This window comes from Procambarus clarkii, chromosome 41 (genome assembly GCF_040958095.1).
Source record: "Procambarus clarkii isolate CNS0578487 chromosome 41, FALCON_Pclarkii_2.0, whole genome shotgun sequence".
Lineage (NCBI taxonomy): Eukaryota > Metazoa > Arthropoda > Malacostraca > Decapoda > Cambaridae > Procambarus > Procambarus clarkii.
The window spans coordinates 23,086,289-23,105,555 of NC_091190.1; the positions used below are offsets into that span (position 1 = coordinate 23,086,289).

The 19,267-nt window shown below is 41.9% G+C and overlaps 1 protein-coding gene across 1 annotated transcript in view; it reads right to left on the reverse strand.

The window, feature by feature from the left end:
• The window catches only part of Ptp99A (Protein tyrosine phosphatase 99A), a 262,039-nt gene that overhangs the window by 1,824 nt on the left and 240,948 nt on the right, over positions 1-19,267 (reverse strand). The window contains exons 14-20 of the mRNA XM_069339198.1: positions 14,937-15,103; positions 11,558-11,687; positions 8,143-8,310; positions 6,047-6,406; positions 5,702-5,916; positions 3,111-3,246; positions 1-1,769 (exon numbers count right to left, since the gene is read on the reverse strand). The exon at positions 1-1,769 is cut by the window's left edge and continues 1,824 nt beyond it. Of these exons, the coding sequence (XP_069195299.1) occupies positions 1,407-1,769; positions 3,111-3,246; positions 5,702-5,916; positions 6,047-6,406; positions 8,143-8,310; positions 11,558-11,687; positions 14,937-15,103 (1,539 nt within the window). The 3' untranslated portion in view covers positions 1-1,406. The remainder of the gene's footprint in view (positions 1,770-3,110; positions 3,247-5,701; positions 5,917-6,046; positions 6,407-8,142; positions 8,311-11,557; positions 11,688-14,936; positions 15,104-19,267) is intronic.

Consider the following 19,267-nt stretch of genomic DNA (forward strand, 5'->3'; position numbering starts at 1 on the left):
ATGATTAAACTTTCAAGACTCACCTTCATGAATGCCAGAGAATACTAAGATTTGCTAATTACCTTTACATATTTATTACAATTTTTAGAATTCTATTTAAACCGATTATTAAATAATTAACATGTAAGCACCCAATACTGACTCGCATAATCTTATGCAATAAATTTGAATTTGTTTTACTTCAATTTCAGCTACTGTACTACAACTAAATGCATTTAGATCACAATCAGTAGAGTATTTGTCTGGTAACCCAGTCCACTAATTCTGTTCTTTGTGCAGGGCTTATTGCAAGATACAACCTTACTCATGCACTACTGCATCATAAAAAAATTACACTTCATATAACCATTTAGTCATAAAATGGAGAGAAAAAAAAATTGTGAGAAAATACATTTTCAGGAGCACTATGGAATCAAGGCAAATGCACCTCCATACCAAAATATCTATACTATAAATTACAATAGCTAAGACTAGATGTCTTTTACACACGGAACACTCTCCCTCTTAATTCTCTCGGTAATCACGTAGAAAATGTAAGCTATAAAGCAGCATGTAAACAAATACCTTTATAAGAAATGAAAGACACCAGACAAATTACGAAAATTATTCTGTACACGCAGGGTAGGCCACACTATGGTTCCCCTCATTCTGTACACGACGGGGTAGGCCACACTATAGTTCCCTTCAATCTGTACACGGCAGGCTAAGCCACACCATGGTCTCCCCTCATTCTGTACATGACAGGGTAGGCCACATTCTGGTCCCTCCCATCATTCTTATATGACAGGGTAGGCCACAATATAATCCCACCCTTATTCTGTACACGACAGGGTAGGCCACATTATGGTCCCCCCCTCATTTAGAAAACTAGCTATACACTGTACAAAAAGCAATTGTCTGGGAAAGCAGCACAGAATTGCCCTGGAGCATGTAAGACAGGCAAGTAGTGAATAGCAGCAGGACACGTGCTTCTTTACACGTGAACTGGCTACTTTACCACTACTTTGTGGGATCGGCGCACCTAACAAACTTTTACTGCTTATGAATTTCCAGGACGAATGCATCACTTACAACTAACAATGTCTTTTATTAAATACATTAAATGCATTGATGTGTTTTCATTGTCAAGTCAGTATCTTGTATCACTAGATCCTGCATTTTAACATTTCAATCATCACCAGCTTCATTTCAAATAAAGTACCTGTACACAATTATAATGTCACATTTCACTCGTCACTTCACATACACCAAACCCTCACCTTTCACTCTTGATTTTATAAACACTCATTTATTATTTACAGTATGCATAAGACAAGAACTTGGCAGTAGTTCAATTTGTCATCTTGCACGAATGCACCACTTAAAATATTATAAATAATGTCTTTTGTTACAACTGTGAATAAAATTCAAACTGGAGGGATATCTGTCGCTTGTGGTGTGTCCTCCATACCTTCAGGCGGGACTCTGATGGTCCCATTGCCCGTTAGGGTCGCATGTCCATTGGAGGGCACCTGACCATTTGCACATGTACTTGGAGGTGTGCTAACAGCAGGTATGGTTGGGGCTGATGGGGTAGGAGGAGGAGAAGTTATAGGAAGTGGTGAAGGAGGTGCCTTAGGTGATACTGGTGCTATGGGGGCAATTGTGGTTACAGGAGGCATGGTAATTATAGGGTCGTTAAGACCAGCCATGTCACTACTGCTACCACTATGACTACCATCACTCGCAATGTACGATTCCATTGCCCGGTAAACAAACAGAATATCATCCTGTAAATAACAAGAAAAAGAAATGTTGATACAGTAATTCAAAAATGTAATTAAGCATAATGAGTGCATATAATTTTATTTCTAGGCCTGAAACAATTGTCTACCTTTTAATAATACATTTTCCAATTCTTATTTGATTATTTGTCAGTCTAACAGTCACTTACTATCTACTGACAGTTATCCAAAGAAGGATAATTTCACAATCAATATTGGCTTATTTATGAAAAATATACTTGACCACATGCTTATTGGGTGCTTTGGGACCGAGACTGAATTAATCAACTGTGATCAGATGATTTTCAGGATGATGAACCACTTTGGAGGAAAATTTATAACGTTATGAAAAAAGTTCAAACGAACAGTATTTCGTTTGTGCTCACCAATTATGAGCCTTTATGAGTCATGGTGTCAGAGTGTAATATATAGCAGCACAAATCTGTCTTATTGGCATCAGATCAATTTTCTTCTTACACCATCTCTGCAAGATTACTTAAATATTCTTCTGCACCAGCAGCATCAGCCTAATGCCACTTGCCATGTACTCTAATGTCATGCCGAAGTTTAAAGCTTCTAAGCCTTCAGTGTATAAACACTGCTCAGGAATTATCACCAATTTGTGAAGTTCTCTCACTTTTCCCATGAGCAGCTAGCCTGCCACTGGCCTTTTCATCTCCTCGAGCTTCTGCTTGTACCACTGCCACACTCTTGCTTGTGGTGTGACGTCACATGGGGTAGGAGGCACTCATGTGGTGCCTGACACGGTCTGGCCCCATCTCCTACCACCACCACCGAACAGTGAAGCCTGCCACGCATTAGCCTCACCACTTTATTGCACATTTCTATTCAAACCAAAAATGAATAACAGATATATCTGTGTATACAGTGTCTGGAAAGCATGTGGTCATCTGTATTTGCTATGTTTCATGTATCAACTGCACTTTTTAAGCATTCTTAAATTTGTGAAATTATGTGGCTTTGCTTTAGTACACCGTGTTTTGTCTGTGACCAAGTTAAATCATACGAAAACATTGGTGATAAAGGTAACACCAGAAGTGCAAACTCTTCATGGTTGATCCAAAACTGATTCAATTCCCTCAAATACCCTTGCCCTTCTAACATGGACTCATGAATGAAATCAATAATTTCCATTATTTGGAAATTATTCAAACTATTGCTAAAATATTTGTAAATTTTTACACGAAAATACTGTATTTGCCAAAACAATTGAATCATCTGAGTATTTACTTTAACTGTACTGTGTTGAATAACAATGATACAGTATATAGAAAAATGTTCCATATGTCAAAATTCTAAATTCAAAACCAAAGTATAATTGCTTACCTGACTGGTCCAAATACTGGGTCTTCTGTTATGGTAAAGTTTACAATACATGTAAGTATCCAAATGCTGCTCAAACTCAACTTGACTTTTTAAGGTTGTTAATGCACTAAATGTGGCTGCCTCGGTACCACCATACCTAAAACAAAAAAATATAACATGCGAATGAAAATTGAGTATTAAACAAAATGGGGTATGTAAATAAAATCCTATGTAATAGGATTTACAAAATCCTATGTAAAGTGTTTACCACTGTACTGAAAAACAGCGAACAAAAATGAATTATTGCTACCGTGTTGGTCGGCCACGTTCACACACTCACTCATGCTCAGAAGTCTCTTTCTGCCCTTCCCACCCACATACATCCCAGAGTTCATTTGCATGTACTTTGCATATTTACACTATTTATGCATTATTACACAGGAATTATTGAATATTGTAAACTTCATTAACAAATAAACAACCTGACATTTAGTGCCATCCGGCTAGTAACAACCCAAAACACTCCCCCTTTCATCCCATCCCCATGACCTACTAGCCTCCAGATTTGACTAAACTTACTCTATTTATGACAATTCTCCACACAATATGTAGCTTAGAGTGCCATAAACATTGTAACATTCTACAATTTGTAAAACCTGGTTTATATAAATTGCTGTAAAATTACGAAAACTGTGCTAATAGTAAATTAAACTCCTTTGTGTTGATTCAACTATAAAAAAAAAATTCTTCACTCTAGATTCTTATTCTTGATTGTATTTTCCTAGTTCAAATATACTAAATTCAAATAGTATTTAGGAATAATTTTCTGAATTTACAATGCTACCCTATGCTTCAAAATCATTTTCAGCTTGGTAATGAGCAAATTGCACCTGTTGGTGCTCAGGTCTGACTCCCTCCTCTTCCCACTCTGATATCCCCCTCTTTCACCCTTCCCCTCCCCTCCTCTTCCCCATTTCACCACTTTTCCCTCCTCTTCCATCCATTTCAGTCATTTTCTGATGCGTGGCTTGGTCTTCCACATGTAATTCTATAACAAATTTTCTATTATTTTATTGAGGTGGCTATGGAAAGCAAATTCCACTTTTAAGCCCACAACACCCACATTCTGGCAACTTAAATTTTGAATGTAATTGTATACAATGCTTTATTTTATATGGACATAAAGTGGAACCTCGGTCTACGAATGCCCCGGAGTACGAATTTTTAGCAGGGGACGGTTTTAGCAGTAAGCAGCAGAGGACAGTCCTTCTAAACACTCACCTCCTCCCTCCCTCCCCATATGCCAACACCACCACTCCTCCCTCCTCCCCCCTACACCAACACCACTTCTACCTCCCTCCCCCCTACACCAACACCACTCCTACCTCCCTCCCTCCCAATATCAACACCACTCCTCTTGTTTCCCTCCTCACCATTATGAGGAAGGAGGAAAAATACGCCAACAAGAGTCCTCAGTAAATATAAAGTGCAGTTAAATGTTCACTTATTTTATTCATGGTTTATATTTATACCTGTTTTGTGTATGAAAAATGTAAGTAGTAATCTGTATAAAATGTATTTTTAAGTTAATATTTTTGGGGGGTGTGGTACAGATCATTTCAATTTACATTATTTCTTATATGAAAATTCGTTTAGGTGAACGAGCCGTCTCTTGGAATGGATTAAATTCGTAGACCGAGGTTCCACTGTACAGTACTTTAATTTCAGAAGAAAGCTATTTTTTGAGTATATTAAATATTTATTACTTTTTTGGGTGGGAAAGGAGAGGTGCACTCTTAGGCAAAGCCATATTTTGGGGCCTACTACTACAGCAACTTGCTATCATTTTCTCTTTATTTCATATGCTCAAATATTATGTAAGAAATTAAATAAAAAAATAAAAATAAAAAAAAAGGCTTCACAGGAGTTTGCACTAAAATAAATACTACTGTGTTGCAGAAGTCTCTGTTCTCAACCCACAATTGGGAATCCTGGGTTCGATTACCAGGTGGGATGTGAGTAGTCGAGCCAGCTTATTTTCACCTATTGCCTCTGTTTGCCTAGCAATCGATAGGTACCCAGGAGTCAGGCAACTGTTGTCGGGTTGCAACCTTGGGAGAGTCAGTATGGTAGTGCTACCATGGAGGGATGGGGAATGAACTTGATACAAGCTTAAAGCATGTACAGTATACATATACAGGCTTCCTCTACTCTAGGTTAAATTGTAACAGAGAAATTGGTCGCCGATGAACAAAGGGTCATTCACATATCAATCTCTTCTAGAATGCATTTTTAGAAGAGAAATATTAACAATTTTCAAGATCATTAGTACAGTATCTGAAATGAAATTCTTGTATGTTCTAAAATAATTAACAAAAAATTAAATCTATAAATCTTTGTACAAGAAGGTGTTCTCAAAACACCTTACCTGAAATCAAAGGGAGAACAGAATGCGTCATTTCTGTCTTTACAAATTTACATCATCTTTGAACACCAGTAGTCAAATAACAAATCATATTACAATAATTAAACAAGTATACAGGATGTACATTTTCATGCACAAGTCCTTCTCCTTCTCACAACAAGCCCAAGTTCAGTACATAAAGTCTTACCTATCAACAACTATTAAAGGTCCATTCTGGTAATTAGTGTGGGCCTCAGAGACTAGCGAGACGAGGCTCAGTGTTGTAGCGAGAGCTGGGAGCGTTTGCGGCCAACCTGGCGCATGGATCAATCTTACCGGCAATTCATAATCGTCTTGTAAGCTCTGTACTGCAACATCCACTGTTACAAGCGATGAGTTCAGCTTCTCTTCTAAATATCGAACCTTAAAAACACGCAAGTAAAAACAATAATAATATATATATTGTAATAACTCATGAATATGTGCTATAAAAATTATTATATCCACTTTTTGGGCCACTACAATCTTGAAGGTATACAAAATTAACTCATACCTTCCAATGTTCGGAGTCAAAATCGTCATGCTGTGCAGGCCAAAACTGTGGAAAACCTTGACTTTCATCCACAGATGTAAGAACCACAACGGTCTGAGCATTGTGATCCCAGACCATCTGCCAGAAATCAAGTATAGTAGAAGGAAGCGGGTGTTGAGTGAGAACGAACTCTCGTAGTCTCTGATGACCCATGAGCCAAGTGGCATTGATGTAATCTGACCCATCAACACCTGGTTTCGGAGTTAGATGCACACGGCCATTCTCCATAGGCAAATGGTCAGTACTGCGATTCTTCTCCCTATTAACAGGCTTTACAGCACTTACCACATTGAAATCACGTGGTTGAAAATGGGTCACCAGCTGAAAAAATAAAAGCAAGTATGATTGTCTAGGTTAATAAGATTAAGAAACGGCATGTAATCTCTAAGCTTAACTGCATCTAACAAAACCTCTCATGCCCAGTATTTTTTACCTTTTACCTTCTTCTGAATGCACACTTCACACATACTGTATACAATACAATACTCCATAATATTAATACAATAATCGACATTCAAAGAATTACACACAGAGTCGCTATTTTCATATCTTTAAAATATATATAAATATATTCTACCCACTTCAAGACTCCGAACCAATATAGAAGCATCAAGAGGAAGTGTTGATGCTATGGGCCAATAGGCCTTCTGCAGTTACTTCCATTCTTATGTTTTTATACCCATTGATTCGTGTACTATCTTGTGTAAATGTCAATCACCTCACCCAAAACTTTTGTATCATTATTTATATATATATACATGTATGTTGTACCTAGTAGGCATAACACAATACTTGGCCTACTATGCAAGGTCCGATTTGCCTAATAAGCCAAGTTTTCCTGAATTTATACATTTTTCTATTTTTTTTCTTATGAAATGATAAAGCTATCCATTTCACTATGAGTTAATTTTGTTATAATTTGAGTTAAAACTAATGTAGATATATGACTGAACCTAACCAACCCCACCTAACCTAACCTAAACAAACATTACTAAGTCACTAATTTATGTTTTTAATATAATATAAAAGTAATATTTAAAATAAACCAATTGCAAATTTTTTGTTGAAACTAAAGAAAATCACTCAGCCTATTAGGCAAATCGGGCCTTGCATAGTAGGCCGAGAAGTGCGTTCTGGCTAATAGGTACGACATTATTTTTATATACTATACCTGTATATATATAACTAATACATACATACATACAGTACATACATACATACACACACACCTCTTTTAGGTATATTTTCCTAATACTGTACCCATGCACTACACCCTAATGCAAGGGTACACCAGATTGAGATGAGTGAGAACCATCTTGAGGTCATCTTGAGATGATTTAGTGGCTTAGCGACTCCGCGGCCCGGTCCTCGACCAGGCCTCCTTTTTGTTACCCACCCCCAGGAAGCAGCCCGTAGCAGCCATCTAACTTCCAGGTACCTATTTACTGATAGGTAACAGGGGGCATCAATGTGAAAAACATTTTGCCCATTTGTCTCCGCCTCCACCGGGGATCGAACCCAGAATCTTAGGACTACAAATCCGAAGCACTGTCCACTCAGCTGTTAGGCGACCATCACTAGACATTTGACCAAATCATCAGGCACATTCAGTTCTGCTTAAAGATGATGAATGTCAAAGTCAGCCTGAACTCTCTCGGTCATATAAGGGCAACAGATGGCTTGTGCAAGACGTATACATGTTTAAAGAATTTGTATATTAAAGAAATTTACCGGTATATTAAAGAATTAGCTTCAACAATCTCTTCCTTCAATATATTCCACTTGTTGACCACCCATTCAGGGTATGAGAATTTTCTTACATTTCTATGACTATTTCCAGCTCCCACTGATGTTTCCTTGTCCAGATGATGCAACAGATCTTACACTTAAGGGCTAACTAAATGTGAATACCTTAAATTAAGAGAAACCAACCTATTTTTTTTTCTAAAAAAGATTACAAGGGAAATTAAGACTCGAAGGAAAATTTCCTAGATGCTGACAGACAATATCTTTAACACAATATAGTCACAAAAAGTTGAGTTTAAACTTTGGCTAACCTTAAATTGATGACATAGAAGATACCAAGGCTGTGGCTTCTCTTGAGAACCTCCTGAAGCTTGCAGCATACGAATGTACCGACTAAGCCCAGACCGTGGGATATTTGTATCCCCACTCTGGATAGCCTCTAAGAGGGCATCATGAATGAATATGTACTGCTCCTCTGTCTGAAATAAAAAAAAATTAATGTAATATTGCCATTACTGTTAATGTACTCTTATATTTAGTGTTGGATACTCTTTAACCACAATACCTTTAATTCAAATGTTAATATTATGGCACTCACAACATTCATTCTAAGCACGTAAAACTTCATAAACAGTGAATGGAACAATTAGACTTTGAGCAAGGAGAAAATAATGAAAACTAGATGTTTCATCACAGCCAATCAAGGAAGGTATCTCCAGTTCCCTATGCTACACATCTCATACAATATGGGTGGATGGATTATTTGTAGTGGTAAACACAGTTGGTTCACAACCAAAAGGCACCAGGCTCAATTCCTGTGCAGGATGCATTTGGGAACATTACTATACACACAATACCTGTGTTCACTTACCAGTAAATAAGTACCCCGGAGATGGGCACCTGTTGTGGGCTTAATCTTCAGCAAGGTCACACACTAGCTTAGGAAACCTCAACTAGCCTAACAGACGTCCTGTCTTGAGGTTATCTTGAGATGATTTCGGGGCTTTTTTAGTGTCCCCGCGGCCCGGTCCTCGACCAGGCCTCCACCCCCAGGAAGCAGCCCGTGACAGCTGACTAACACCCAGGTACCTATTTTACTGCTAGGTAACAGGGGCATAGGGTGAAAGAAACTCTGCCCATTGTTTCTCGCCGGCGCCCGGGATCGACCCCAGGACCACAGGATCACAAGTCCAGCATGCTGTCCGCTCGGCCGTCCTGCTCCCAAAAATGGGACACCATATCCCTAACTTAACCTAATGGAATACATCTTCTGACCTGAGAATGTGATCCCAAACTTGGTGAAAATGTAACCAAGGCTCTCCTCGTCCAACTTCAAATCCCTAGAATACTTTCCCCATCAGAGAAGAGGAAGGGGTCAGGATTTGAGCCCCACTCCAATCAATTACCCCATGAATATGAGGGAGGTGGGAAATTAACAACAGGAAACTCCAACACCTTGCCCTGCATACCCAACATTGTGAGAGCTCTGCCCCAACCCCCATCACCCATGAAGCATTAAAAAAAAAAAAAAAAAAAAAAAAAAAAAAAAAAAAAAAAAAAAAATCAAGGGGAGAACCGCTGATGAAGAAATGGGCTCAGGAGTTGCAGTCAGCTCTGCCACAGGAATGGCAATAGTTGCTGCAGTTGCCAGTTCAACCTCTTATGACACCTGCAGGGCCTCAAGCATAGGTAGACTCAGTGCTCTAGAAAACAGAGGGGCTGGGAGGTCAAATAACAGAGAAATGGTATAATGCTGACCAACAGTCACAGGTGGAACCATTAGATGAAGGATTGAACTTGGTGCAAGTTGCAAGAATCAGAGCCTTAAAATCCTCATGAAAAATGGAGGATTCCCTGCTACCACAACAACAGCAATCAAGAGCTGTAAAAGCTCCTATAGAAATTTCTGCCTAATAGGTTGCCACCCGAGACTGGTTGTGCCATAGCAGAAATTCAGTGATAACAAACATTGCACATCTGCGAGTAAAAGACTTCCTGAACCCAACAAGAAGTAATGGAGAAAGTAATGTTGACAGCAGAAATTGCCAGCCTTTTGACTGTAAAAGCATTGCAGAATCAATCATGTTCCAGAGCAAAGAGATAAATGTACCTAATGGATGCATGGGAACTGGCTGCTCTGAACAAAGTGACGAGAGATGTGTTAAACTTTGTTACAAAAAAGGAGTTACATATATGGTTCAAAGATGATTATCATAAGTTGTTGAGTTCCTCCAGCTCCTCAGATGATGGGGAGGAACCCTGAATGCTGTGTGCATTTCCCCTCTGTATCACCACGCTGAGGCACTGGAAAAGGAAACTGGCAGCTCTAGGGTCTTTTGTTGTTTTAATTAGCCTAGAACCCAGTTCCTTCAAAAAAACTGGTGGCACTCTTACCCCAGGCGCCGAGTGTCTCGGAAGCAATGGGGACAAAATTGTAATGGTGATCCAGTTCTCCGTACTTACGGGATTTGGCCGATTCCCCGTGTGTGGCAGCGCCACCCGATTGTGCAATACTGAAGTCAATGTAGGTGTTAGCCAGGGTTGATACATGTGTAGTTCCACACCAACTGCTTGCCATTCTTCCAGGGGTTCACTGTGATACCATCTGGGCGACCAATAAGAGCAGCAGTTATGGGGCATTAGGTAAAGGGGCTCTCTCTCAGCTGGACATCCAATTGTAGTGAGGCTTCTCTTGATAATGCCGTTAACTTCACTGTGCCTCGAGTGCCATCCCACTGTACTTTGGCAAAGTCGGCCATGGTGGCCATACCTGTCGGCCACCACCTTGCTGCAAATACACCTATATTTGGTGTGGATTGGGGCAGCAAGGCGGAGGGCCACAGAAATTCCGAGGGTGTGTGGTGCGAGACGTGTGCCAGTTGCTGCCGGTTGCCGACATTGGGGTTGCTAACAGTAAGTCCCCTGCATGTGAAGCTGCTACTGCTGTGAGGCAAGCAATGTTGTGTTGTGTTGTTGCAGCACTCTGCAGCAACTTGGTCTATGATGGGGCCATCTCAGCTGGATTGCTTCTGGCCTTTTGATGATGATGGTTGAAGTGAGGGGCCTGCACGAGAGGCCCCCTCGGTGGCACAGTGTATAAAATTGAAATTGTGTATGCCTGCCAGCTGATCTAAGTAGGCAGGTAGAATTTCCTTCACAAGGTTATCGGATGCCGAGGAGGACAGGAAGGCTGGTACAGTACAGTGATTTGCGCTACTGTTCAAACTCTGAGGCAATACCCCCCCCCCCCAAGTCTTACGGGAAGAGAGGTTTGTTTCCACTGTAGGTCATCAAGAGAGAGGTTGAGGGCTTTTACTAACATTGATTTCAGTAAGGTCATATTCACCTAGTTTTTGGCTACTGCAAGATGGTGAGCACCTCAGAAAGTAGGTTAACCTGGGGAGGGACAGGCATCTGATGATGAGGTAACGTGTATCATGAGCATCAATATCCTCAATCCTCCCATCCAGCAATTTGGATATAAGTAATGGAATCAACTGCAGACAGCCTCTCAACAATTTATGTTGAAAAGCAATATTACACAAACTATTACTATTAGCAACAAATCTTACATCTCCCACAAAGACCTTCAACATCTTTACACATCAAATGATTTTAAGTCTAGAAAAGCATCCAATTAAAAAGTACATCCTATTAATAACTAGAATTGTAATATCATTAATAACATCACTTTGTAATACAAACATGTTATAAAATTTGACATACCTGTACAAGAAAATTTCGCTGAGTGCGAATGTGTTTAAGAAAACCCCATATGTTGAGACGCCCCTTAGTACGTATCTGCTGCAACATGGCATCCAGCACGATATAGGTGCCTGTCCTTCCGACACCAGCACTGATGGGAAACAAATACACAACTTCAGTTCCAGTTCATCATATAATTGTTATTTTGCATTTTACTATACACCACATTACAAGAAGTGTGTTTTTCAACCAAAGACTTGTCACTAGCTACCAGCAATGAAATAAAACTTAACACTTTCGCGCTTTAGATTAGAGATAACTCGTCGCCGTTTTTTCTTACGATTCCGCATAACAGCCTACTTTTCTCGTCCATCGAAAAAATATTTCTATAAATTCCATTTTTTAACCGAAATGGATGGGGATACTCTCAGATTATATACGTTTTGTAGAGAATTTATTTGCGAATTTTTTGGTACCAGAATGAATATTATATCACACAAACTTCTATGAGTAAAAAAAAAATACACAAAGTATGTTTGGGGGTGTGGCGGGCGTGTGGCAGTGGGTTCTATTTAGCCGTTGATATATCCAACACGTGGGAAATATTTGTATGTGTTATGTATATGTCTGTGTAGGGAATTTTACTGCGATCACTGTCATACAAATTATAAAATGTTTCAACAAGTATAAACATGACAAACATCAAACGAACGAAAACAATGCGTTCGTTTCTGCCGCGAACGCATACTGAGCGACGTGGTTCTATATTTGGCGCTTCTCTTACACATGCTTTGTACAAATGTTATACATTTCATCTTATAGAAAATTTTATTGCGAACACATTGGTATAAAAAAGAAATACGTACATAGAAAAGTAGGGTCAGGAAACGTATAAACTTTCCAAGCATGATTTCCCCCGTGTTTTCGCCAGTGCGCTCGCGGCTAACTACTCTCCACTTCACACACTCTTGCGGGTGGGCAATTACCTATATTAAACATTCATATGCATATGTCCGTGTAGAGAATTTAATTGCGATTCCAATGATACCAAAATTAGCGATGTAGGACAACTGTAGGCTTCGCAACCATTAAGAGAGTGTTGATTTTGTTGCTGTTTGGCGCTCTCGGCGAGTGATCTGCATAGTTTTTTATTTGGTGTTGATACTCCTTATGCTTGGGCGGCATTTTATAGGTATGCTCTTATAGACAATTTCATTGCGAACACAGTGATACCAAATTTAAATACGTGCGCCTTCAATTATTGTCAGGACAGTCAAAAGAGTGTACACTTTTTCGGTCTTACCGCATAGGCGTGCGAAGTGCCGAAAGCATCTGGGGTATTGTTTTTTTTTGAGCGCCGAGAGCGCGAAAGTGTTAATATTTTGTATAATCAATTCTTCCCAATTCAATGTGGTAGAAAAGATAGCCAACAGACATGTAAGAATAAATACTAAATTGTCATTTAATATTTCAACAAATGCCTTTCCATAAACCGAATAGCATACAGTATGTGAATTATCATGGACGATATTTTCAAGATGTTTCATTGCAGTAAATATGTGGAAATAAGACTTTTGTTTTTAAGGAATTCCTCTAGCAATGAATCTTGAACATCAAAGACAGCCATTATGAAAATTTAATGAAATACTACAGCAAAGTTAAGAGTTGTCATATCTAAGAAAATTTATAAAGTATCCCAAAATAGAAAAATGTGTTTTACTCTTTCAGATGCAAAGAGCAAACTTTCAGACTTGCCTAAATGACTGTTTGTCAAGAAACCATTTTGATGGAGGCAGGTGATGAACTACCTCAAAATTAACCATTACTAAGTACAGTGGGGCTTTAATTAACTTTCCTGCCAATCAATTAATATGCAGCCTTGCTCTAAACCAAGTCAGGTGCATGGGAATACAAGGCCATCTGATCACAGGACCTAGGCAGTCTCAACACAGCTCACCCAGAAGCAACACCATCTCGGATCTAGCTCAACTAGACATTCTCACAGTACAACAGCCAGCAACAACTCTTGCCAGCCTCGGTCCCACCAACCATACTGGTCTCTGCTGCCACCAGCACTCTAGAGCCGCACCGCATGGCTTGCCTTGTCATGACGCTGTTGTACCATGCATCAACCAACATTTATATCAAATATACAACTAGTTACCATGTTGTGTGTTTTTTGGCCAAACCATGTCATTAACATTACACCGGTGACCATGGAGAGACAAAACACTCAGTCGTGACAGAATGGACAAACCACAATATGGCTGCTCACTAGCCATCCACCGTCACTGCTACCCACATGGTTTTACTCCATGTCGTGGACCACTGCTTGAGACCTTGCCACAGCTGACTTTCACCATGGACCTCACCAGCTGCTCCTTTGTCAGATTTATCTACCACACCTACACTATCCTGCTATCCTGCCAACTCCTGTAGTTCACCTGCGCAATGTGAAACCTACAGCCTACCCTGCCAACTCTGTCACTGTCAGAAAAATGCAGTTCATGCAGTGACTCTGTAATTGCCCTGACCAGTCTGACTACTGCCATCATGTCACTCCCTGTCCCCAATGCAGCAACACTGCAGAACATTATTTCTACATCATCTCTCATGACCCTTTGTGCATAGCCCATCCACACGCTGCCTACATCTTGGCACTAGATCTGGCCCACTAGCAGTCTAGAAAGCAATGACCATTATTTTTCTCCTGCAAAACCTATGGCCCTGGTGAACGAGCCCATCTGCATGCTGCCTGCATCTTGGCACCAGATCAAACTGCTCCACCAGCGACCCAGGGAGCAATAACCACGTATTTATGTTTCTCCACGGGTATCTTTTTGCTGCCAGGGAGGGGGGGTACCATAGCAACTACAGAACATTAAAAATAATGTTGCAGCTACTTAAAAACATTCCAGGAATTCTATATACTGTACTATAAATGACATCTGCATATGTTCTCATTAGTTTCACGTATTACAAATGACACCCGCACACATGTTCCAAGAATTCCATGTACTACAAATGACATCAAGCAGGTTTCCATCAACTAATTAATGAGCAGCCTTATTCTAAACCAAGTCAGGCGAGCGTCAATACAAGGATTTCTGACCACAGCATTAAGGCATTGATGACCGAAATGTTGTCAATTCTTTTATTTTCAGATTTGTGGGTTGGGTGTCTAATTTTCAGTCATGTTATTGTGACATTATACCATTTAACCTTTAAGTTCATTTATTATATCAATGTTGTGTCATAATTCATTATCAGGATACAAATACACCAACATATTCATGCCATACTGATTACAATTTTCACCAGAGTACAATTAAAATAAATATTTACAGTAATGGATGCAAACCACATCACAATGTACAGACTGTAACAATAACATGCATACCTGCAGTGCACTATTATAGGTCCTGCATCTTCTGGGTTGGCTGCAGCCGATTTACGGACAAATGATAAAACTGGCAGAGGATGGTCGGGAGTGCCATGGTCAGGCCAATTGGTGTAGTGATATTGGTATATGATGCGCTCCCCTCCGCCAGATTTCTTACACTTCACCTAATGGAATGAATTTCATGAGTATGCCAAGGACTTTGATATTAATATGATAAAACATCTTTAGATAGGATTTATAATTAAAGCTAATATTTTTTCCTATTTGCAAATTTAACTTTAACCCTTGATAATATATGCCATTGGGAAATCTGGAACTTCATGTCATGATGAAAATATTATACAGAATACATGGTTAAGGACATGGATTCATAAATACAATTAATGGTAACTGGCAGCAACACTAGAAATCTTTGATTACATATCCTGCTTTAACTACCATTATTTCTTAAAGGAGAAAGTGCCATTCCTTAAAAAAAAAAAAAACAGGATTGAATGCAATGAAATGCCATTTTCTGGGGGAGACCCGGAGGTTCCCTGGGGTTATTGAACTGATATGTGATATATTAGTCTAGGGCATTAATCAATAGAGTTCAGCCTACCAGGGACCACGAGCCAGAACCTGGCCCCCCTCTAGGAGGCAAGGAAGCAATGGCCTCTGGAAACCTTCTTCCCCTCCTCCTGTGGTTGGGGTATTCCTTGTCTGCCATTGACAGGAGTTAGGCCCCCAGAAAGGCATACCAAAACAAACCCCACATCGTAAGAAAACTACAACTGAAGACCAATGCAGACGAGTCACCTTGACCTGGGTAAGACGCGTGAATACCGAGGTGCCAGATTCAAGCCAAAAGGAAGGCAATGAAAGTGGTAAGCTTGCCGCCCAACCCTGAAATCGAACCAGTCCCTGAACTCCAGATGAAAGGGAATGTGCCAGTACACGTCCCGGAGGTCCAGAGATACCATCCAAGCACCCATCTTAAATGATGAAGCCGGACCTGAGACAGAGTGGCCATCCGTAAGAAGGGGCAAGGAATCCAGGGGTTCAGATGGGACAAGTCCAGAATGAAGCACAGATCCACACAGTCCCATTTCAGCACTGGAAACATGTGGGAAATTCATCTGAGGGACGGGGTCGTTTCAACCACGCCCACTACATGTGCACCCACTCCAAGATGACCCGATAGAGCGCAGGGAAAGAAGCCTGCCCTGCCAGCTCCCGAACTCCCCGAAAGAGCCAGAGCCATCCAGTGCCACCACAGGCCGGATGAGACGACCCGAAATGGACACGAATTGTGGGACCAGGCGTGAGCAAACAGAGCGAGCCTCTCCCCATCGCCCTGTCAATGGGGCGATCCATGAAATGACAGACGCCCTTTATGAGAAGCCGACCGACGAGCAGAGCGAACATCGTGCCGACCAGATGACACCGGCTCAGAAAATGGCACCAATGGCACACCCCGACCGGAGGAACCCCAAGCCTTGGCATGACCCTTCCGAGAAGATCGAGAACGGCCACTGCGGAGAACCAACAAGTCCAACATAGGACGACAACTAGAAAATGCTGCCTGCAGAAAGTGCACAACAGCAGCCTCTGCAAATAGCAATGGACAAATAGGCAACGAAAACCTAAGAGCCAGGGCCCAAGTGGATTCCAAGGAGAAAGCGAGCATGACCTGCTGGCAAGCAAGGCGAGAAGCAAAGAACAGCGACACTGCCTCCCTAAGAATCGGTGCAAACAACTTCAACAGTGCGGCTGTCGCCCAAGCCGCCGAGGCCAGCACACCAGACGAGGGCCCAGCACTCAACGCCTCCCCATCCTCCTCAAGCCAGGCCGAAGACAGCTCGAGAAGGGAAAAGAAGCGCAAGACTGAAGCCAAATGCCCTTGAGCAAGCAAGTCCTCAGCAACCAATGACGCCTAAAGGGTGGGAACCTGCACATGCAGCTGTACCAGGCTAACATCCCGAGAAAGCACACGTGCGAACACTCACACATTAAGGCAACTGAACTCGCCCCCCAGGTAAACTTGCAGAATGGTAGCAGCCTCCCATCATTCTAGCGTGCGGGTCCGACAAAACCCATGCCAGGCCCATACGAAAAGAATGTGCAGTCTGCCAGCCAGGAAGACTCATACCACCCTCATACCCCATCCAATACAGGGAAGAAGAACCTAACTCAAAGGATGGATGGATTCATCACAAAGGCAGAATCAGGGTCTCACAGGAGGTATGCAGCAAGTGCCTCCAAAACCTCCTCAGGCGAGATTCGAGAGGCAAAACACCTCCAGAAGGAAAGAGCCGAGGAACCCAAGGGAACCCGGAACCAAACCTGGAGAGGAGCTGACCCCAAATCATACTCATACAGGGACAGAGTGGGTAAGAAAACCCCTCCCCCTGCAATAAAAAAAAACTGTGAAGAGGGCACCAAAACCAAAGTGGGATTAAAGGAAGCCCTGGTCAACTTCTCCCCTGCATCGGGTTCCTCCAAACCAGGACCCGGGGCAGAGCTGTCCTCCACGGCCTCTACCCCCAGAATAAAAGGTGGCAGAGTCCAGGGGAAATGCAGGAAAGAAGGGGGTCTGCTGGTAGGACCCAGAAGCCTGCCAGTAGGAACAGGCTCAGATGCCAGATGCCCAAGCTTCATCACCAACTAAACTCCACCCCGACTCTGAAACCCTCAGATGTTTCAGAGCAGGTAATAGAGGAAGGGAAGGGGAAGGGGCCCTGTGAACAACACCAACCAGGGAAGGACTGGGGAGCGCAGACTGAACCAAAGACGAAGCGACTAACAGACCTCAAGTCCTGGTCCCTATAACCAAAATGGGGCATTCTCAGGGCATCTAAGAGGGCAACCAACCTAGTGCATTGCAGCAACCTAAACCAAGCATGCAACGCAAATGCGGCCTGTACCCGAACCTCAAAGTCTATAGAATGGGTAAATTGGAGCACGAAAAGAGAACCTGTCTCGCAAGATTCCGGGTCAAGGGTGTCGTTGACCCAACAGGCAGCATGACAAAGGCAAAACTGGTGATATTCACCCTGAGACAAGGGCACAGAGCAGCTTTCAAACTTCCACAAGGCGAGTTGGAACTCGGAAGACGCATCCATCGGTCCACCAAGCCCCGACGGGGTTTTCCAGGGCCAGTAGATTGACTGTTACGGGAAGCCCAAGCAAAGTGTTGGCAAGCCAGTTAAACCCAAGAGTTAACAAAAGGGAATGTGCTAAAACATTGAAACCCTTGTGATGTGTACAATCACAGGGGAATAGAGGAGGGTCACTAAAATATCAAAAGGGGACCAATAGGCCAAACAAGGCAGACCCCCTCCAATCAAAGAAAACAAAAATAAAATATAAACCCCGCAAAAGTACAATGTCCCCAGAGAAAACAGGAACATGGCCGCTGCATACGTATGCAAGTTGTGCAACACTTTGCACCTCAACCAGCAACGCCACCACTTCCTACCCAAAGCCAAAGGCCACGAATCCCCAGCTGGCTCAAAGGGCAGAGTAAGTGCCGTGCAGCAAGAACCCCTACAGAAGAGGAGTCTCAAAGGCATTATGGAAGAGAACCCTAGCACCCAGGGGTAGTACTTACAGGGTGCTTAGAGAAATCAGCCTTAAGCGAATGCAGCCCCAGTACACTGATGTTACACATAGCCACCACCACCTCAACACAGCAGGAAACACCACTAAGACAAAACACTGCCAAGAAATCAAGGCTAGAGTTGACGAATGCCCCAGATTGCAGCAGCCAACGAACTGGAGGTGTGGAGGTGTGAGTAGCCGGCGTGAAATGTCTGGGGCTCCCCTCCTCCTCCTCTTGGGGAGGGGAGGGCTGCACAGACAAGCGGTGTATGACGATTGCTTATTTCCTTGAGAGTTGGGGGGGGTTCTGCCTTCCTGTTTGGTCTTCGGTTGTAATTTTCTTACCAGTTGGAGTTTGTTTTATTATGCCTACCTTTCTGGGTGCCTAACCCCAGTCAATTGATGGCAGACAAGGAATACCCCACCACATGGAGGTTTTCCAGAAATCATTGCTCCCTTGCCTCTCTGAGGGGGCCAGGTTCTGGCTCGTGGTCCCCGGTAGGCTGAACTCCATTGACTAATGCCCTAGACTAATATATCACGTATCAATCTGATAGCTCCAGGGAGCCGAAGCGGCTCTACACAGAAAAAACGCATTTTGAGGTCAACCTTATTTAAAAAAAAAAAATATTAAAACTTAAAAGACAGCAAGCTAATATACAAAAAAAAATCTAGATAATGTAGATTGCAAAGTTTTGACATTTTAATGCTTGAATCAGAACTGAAGACTGTATCTTTCCAACAAG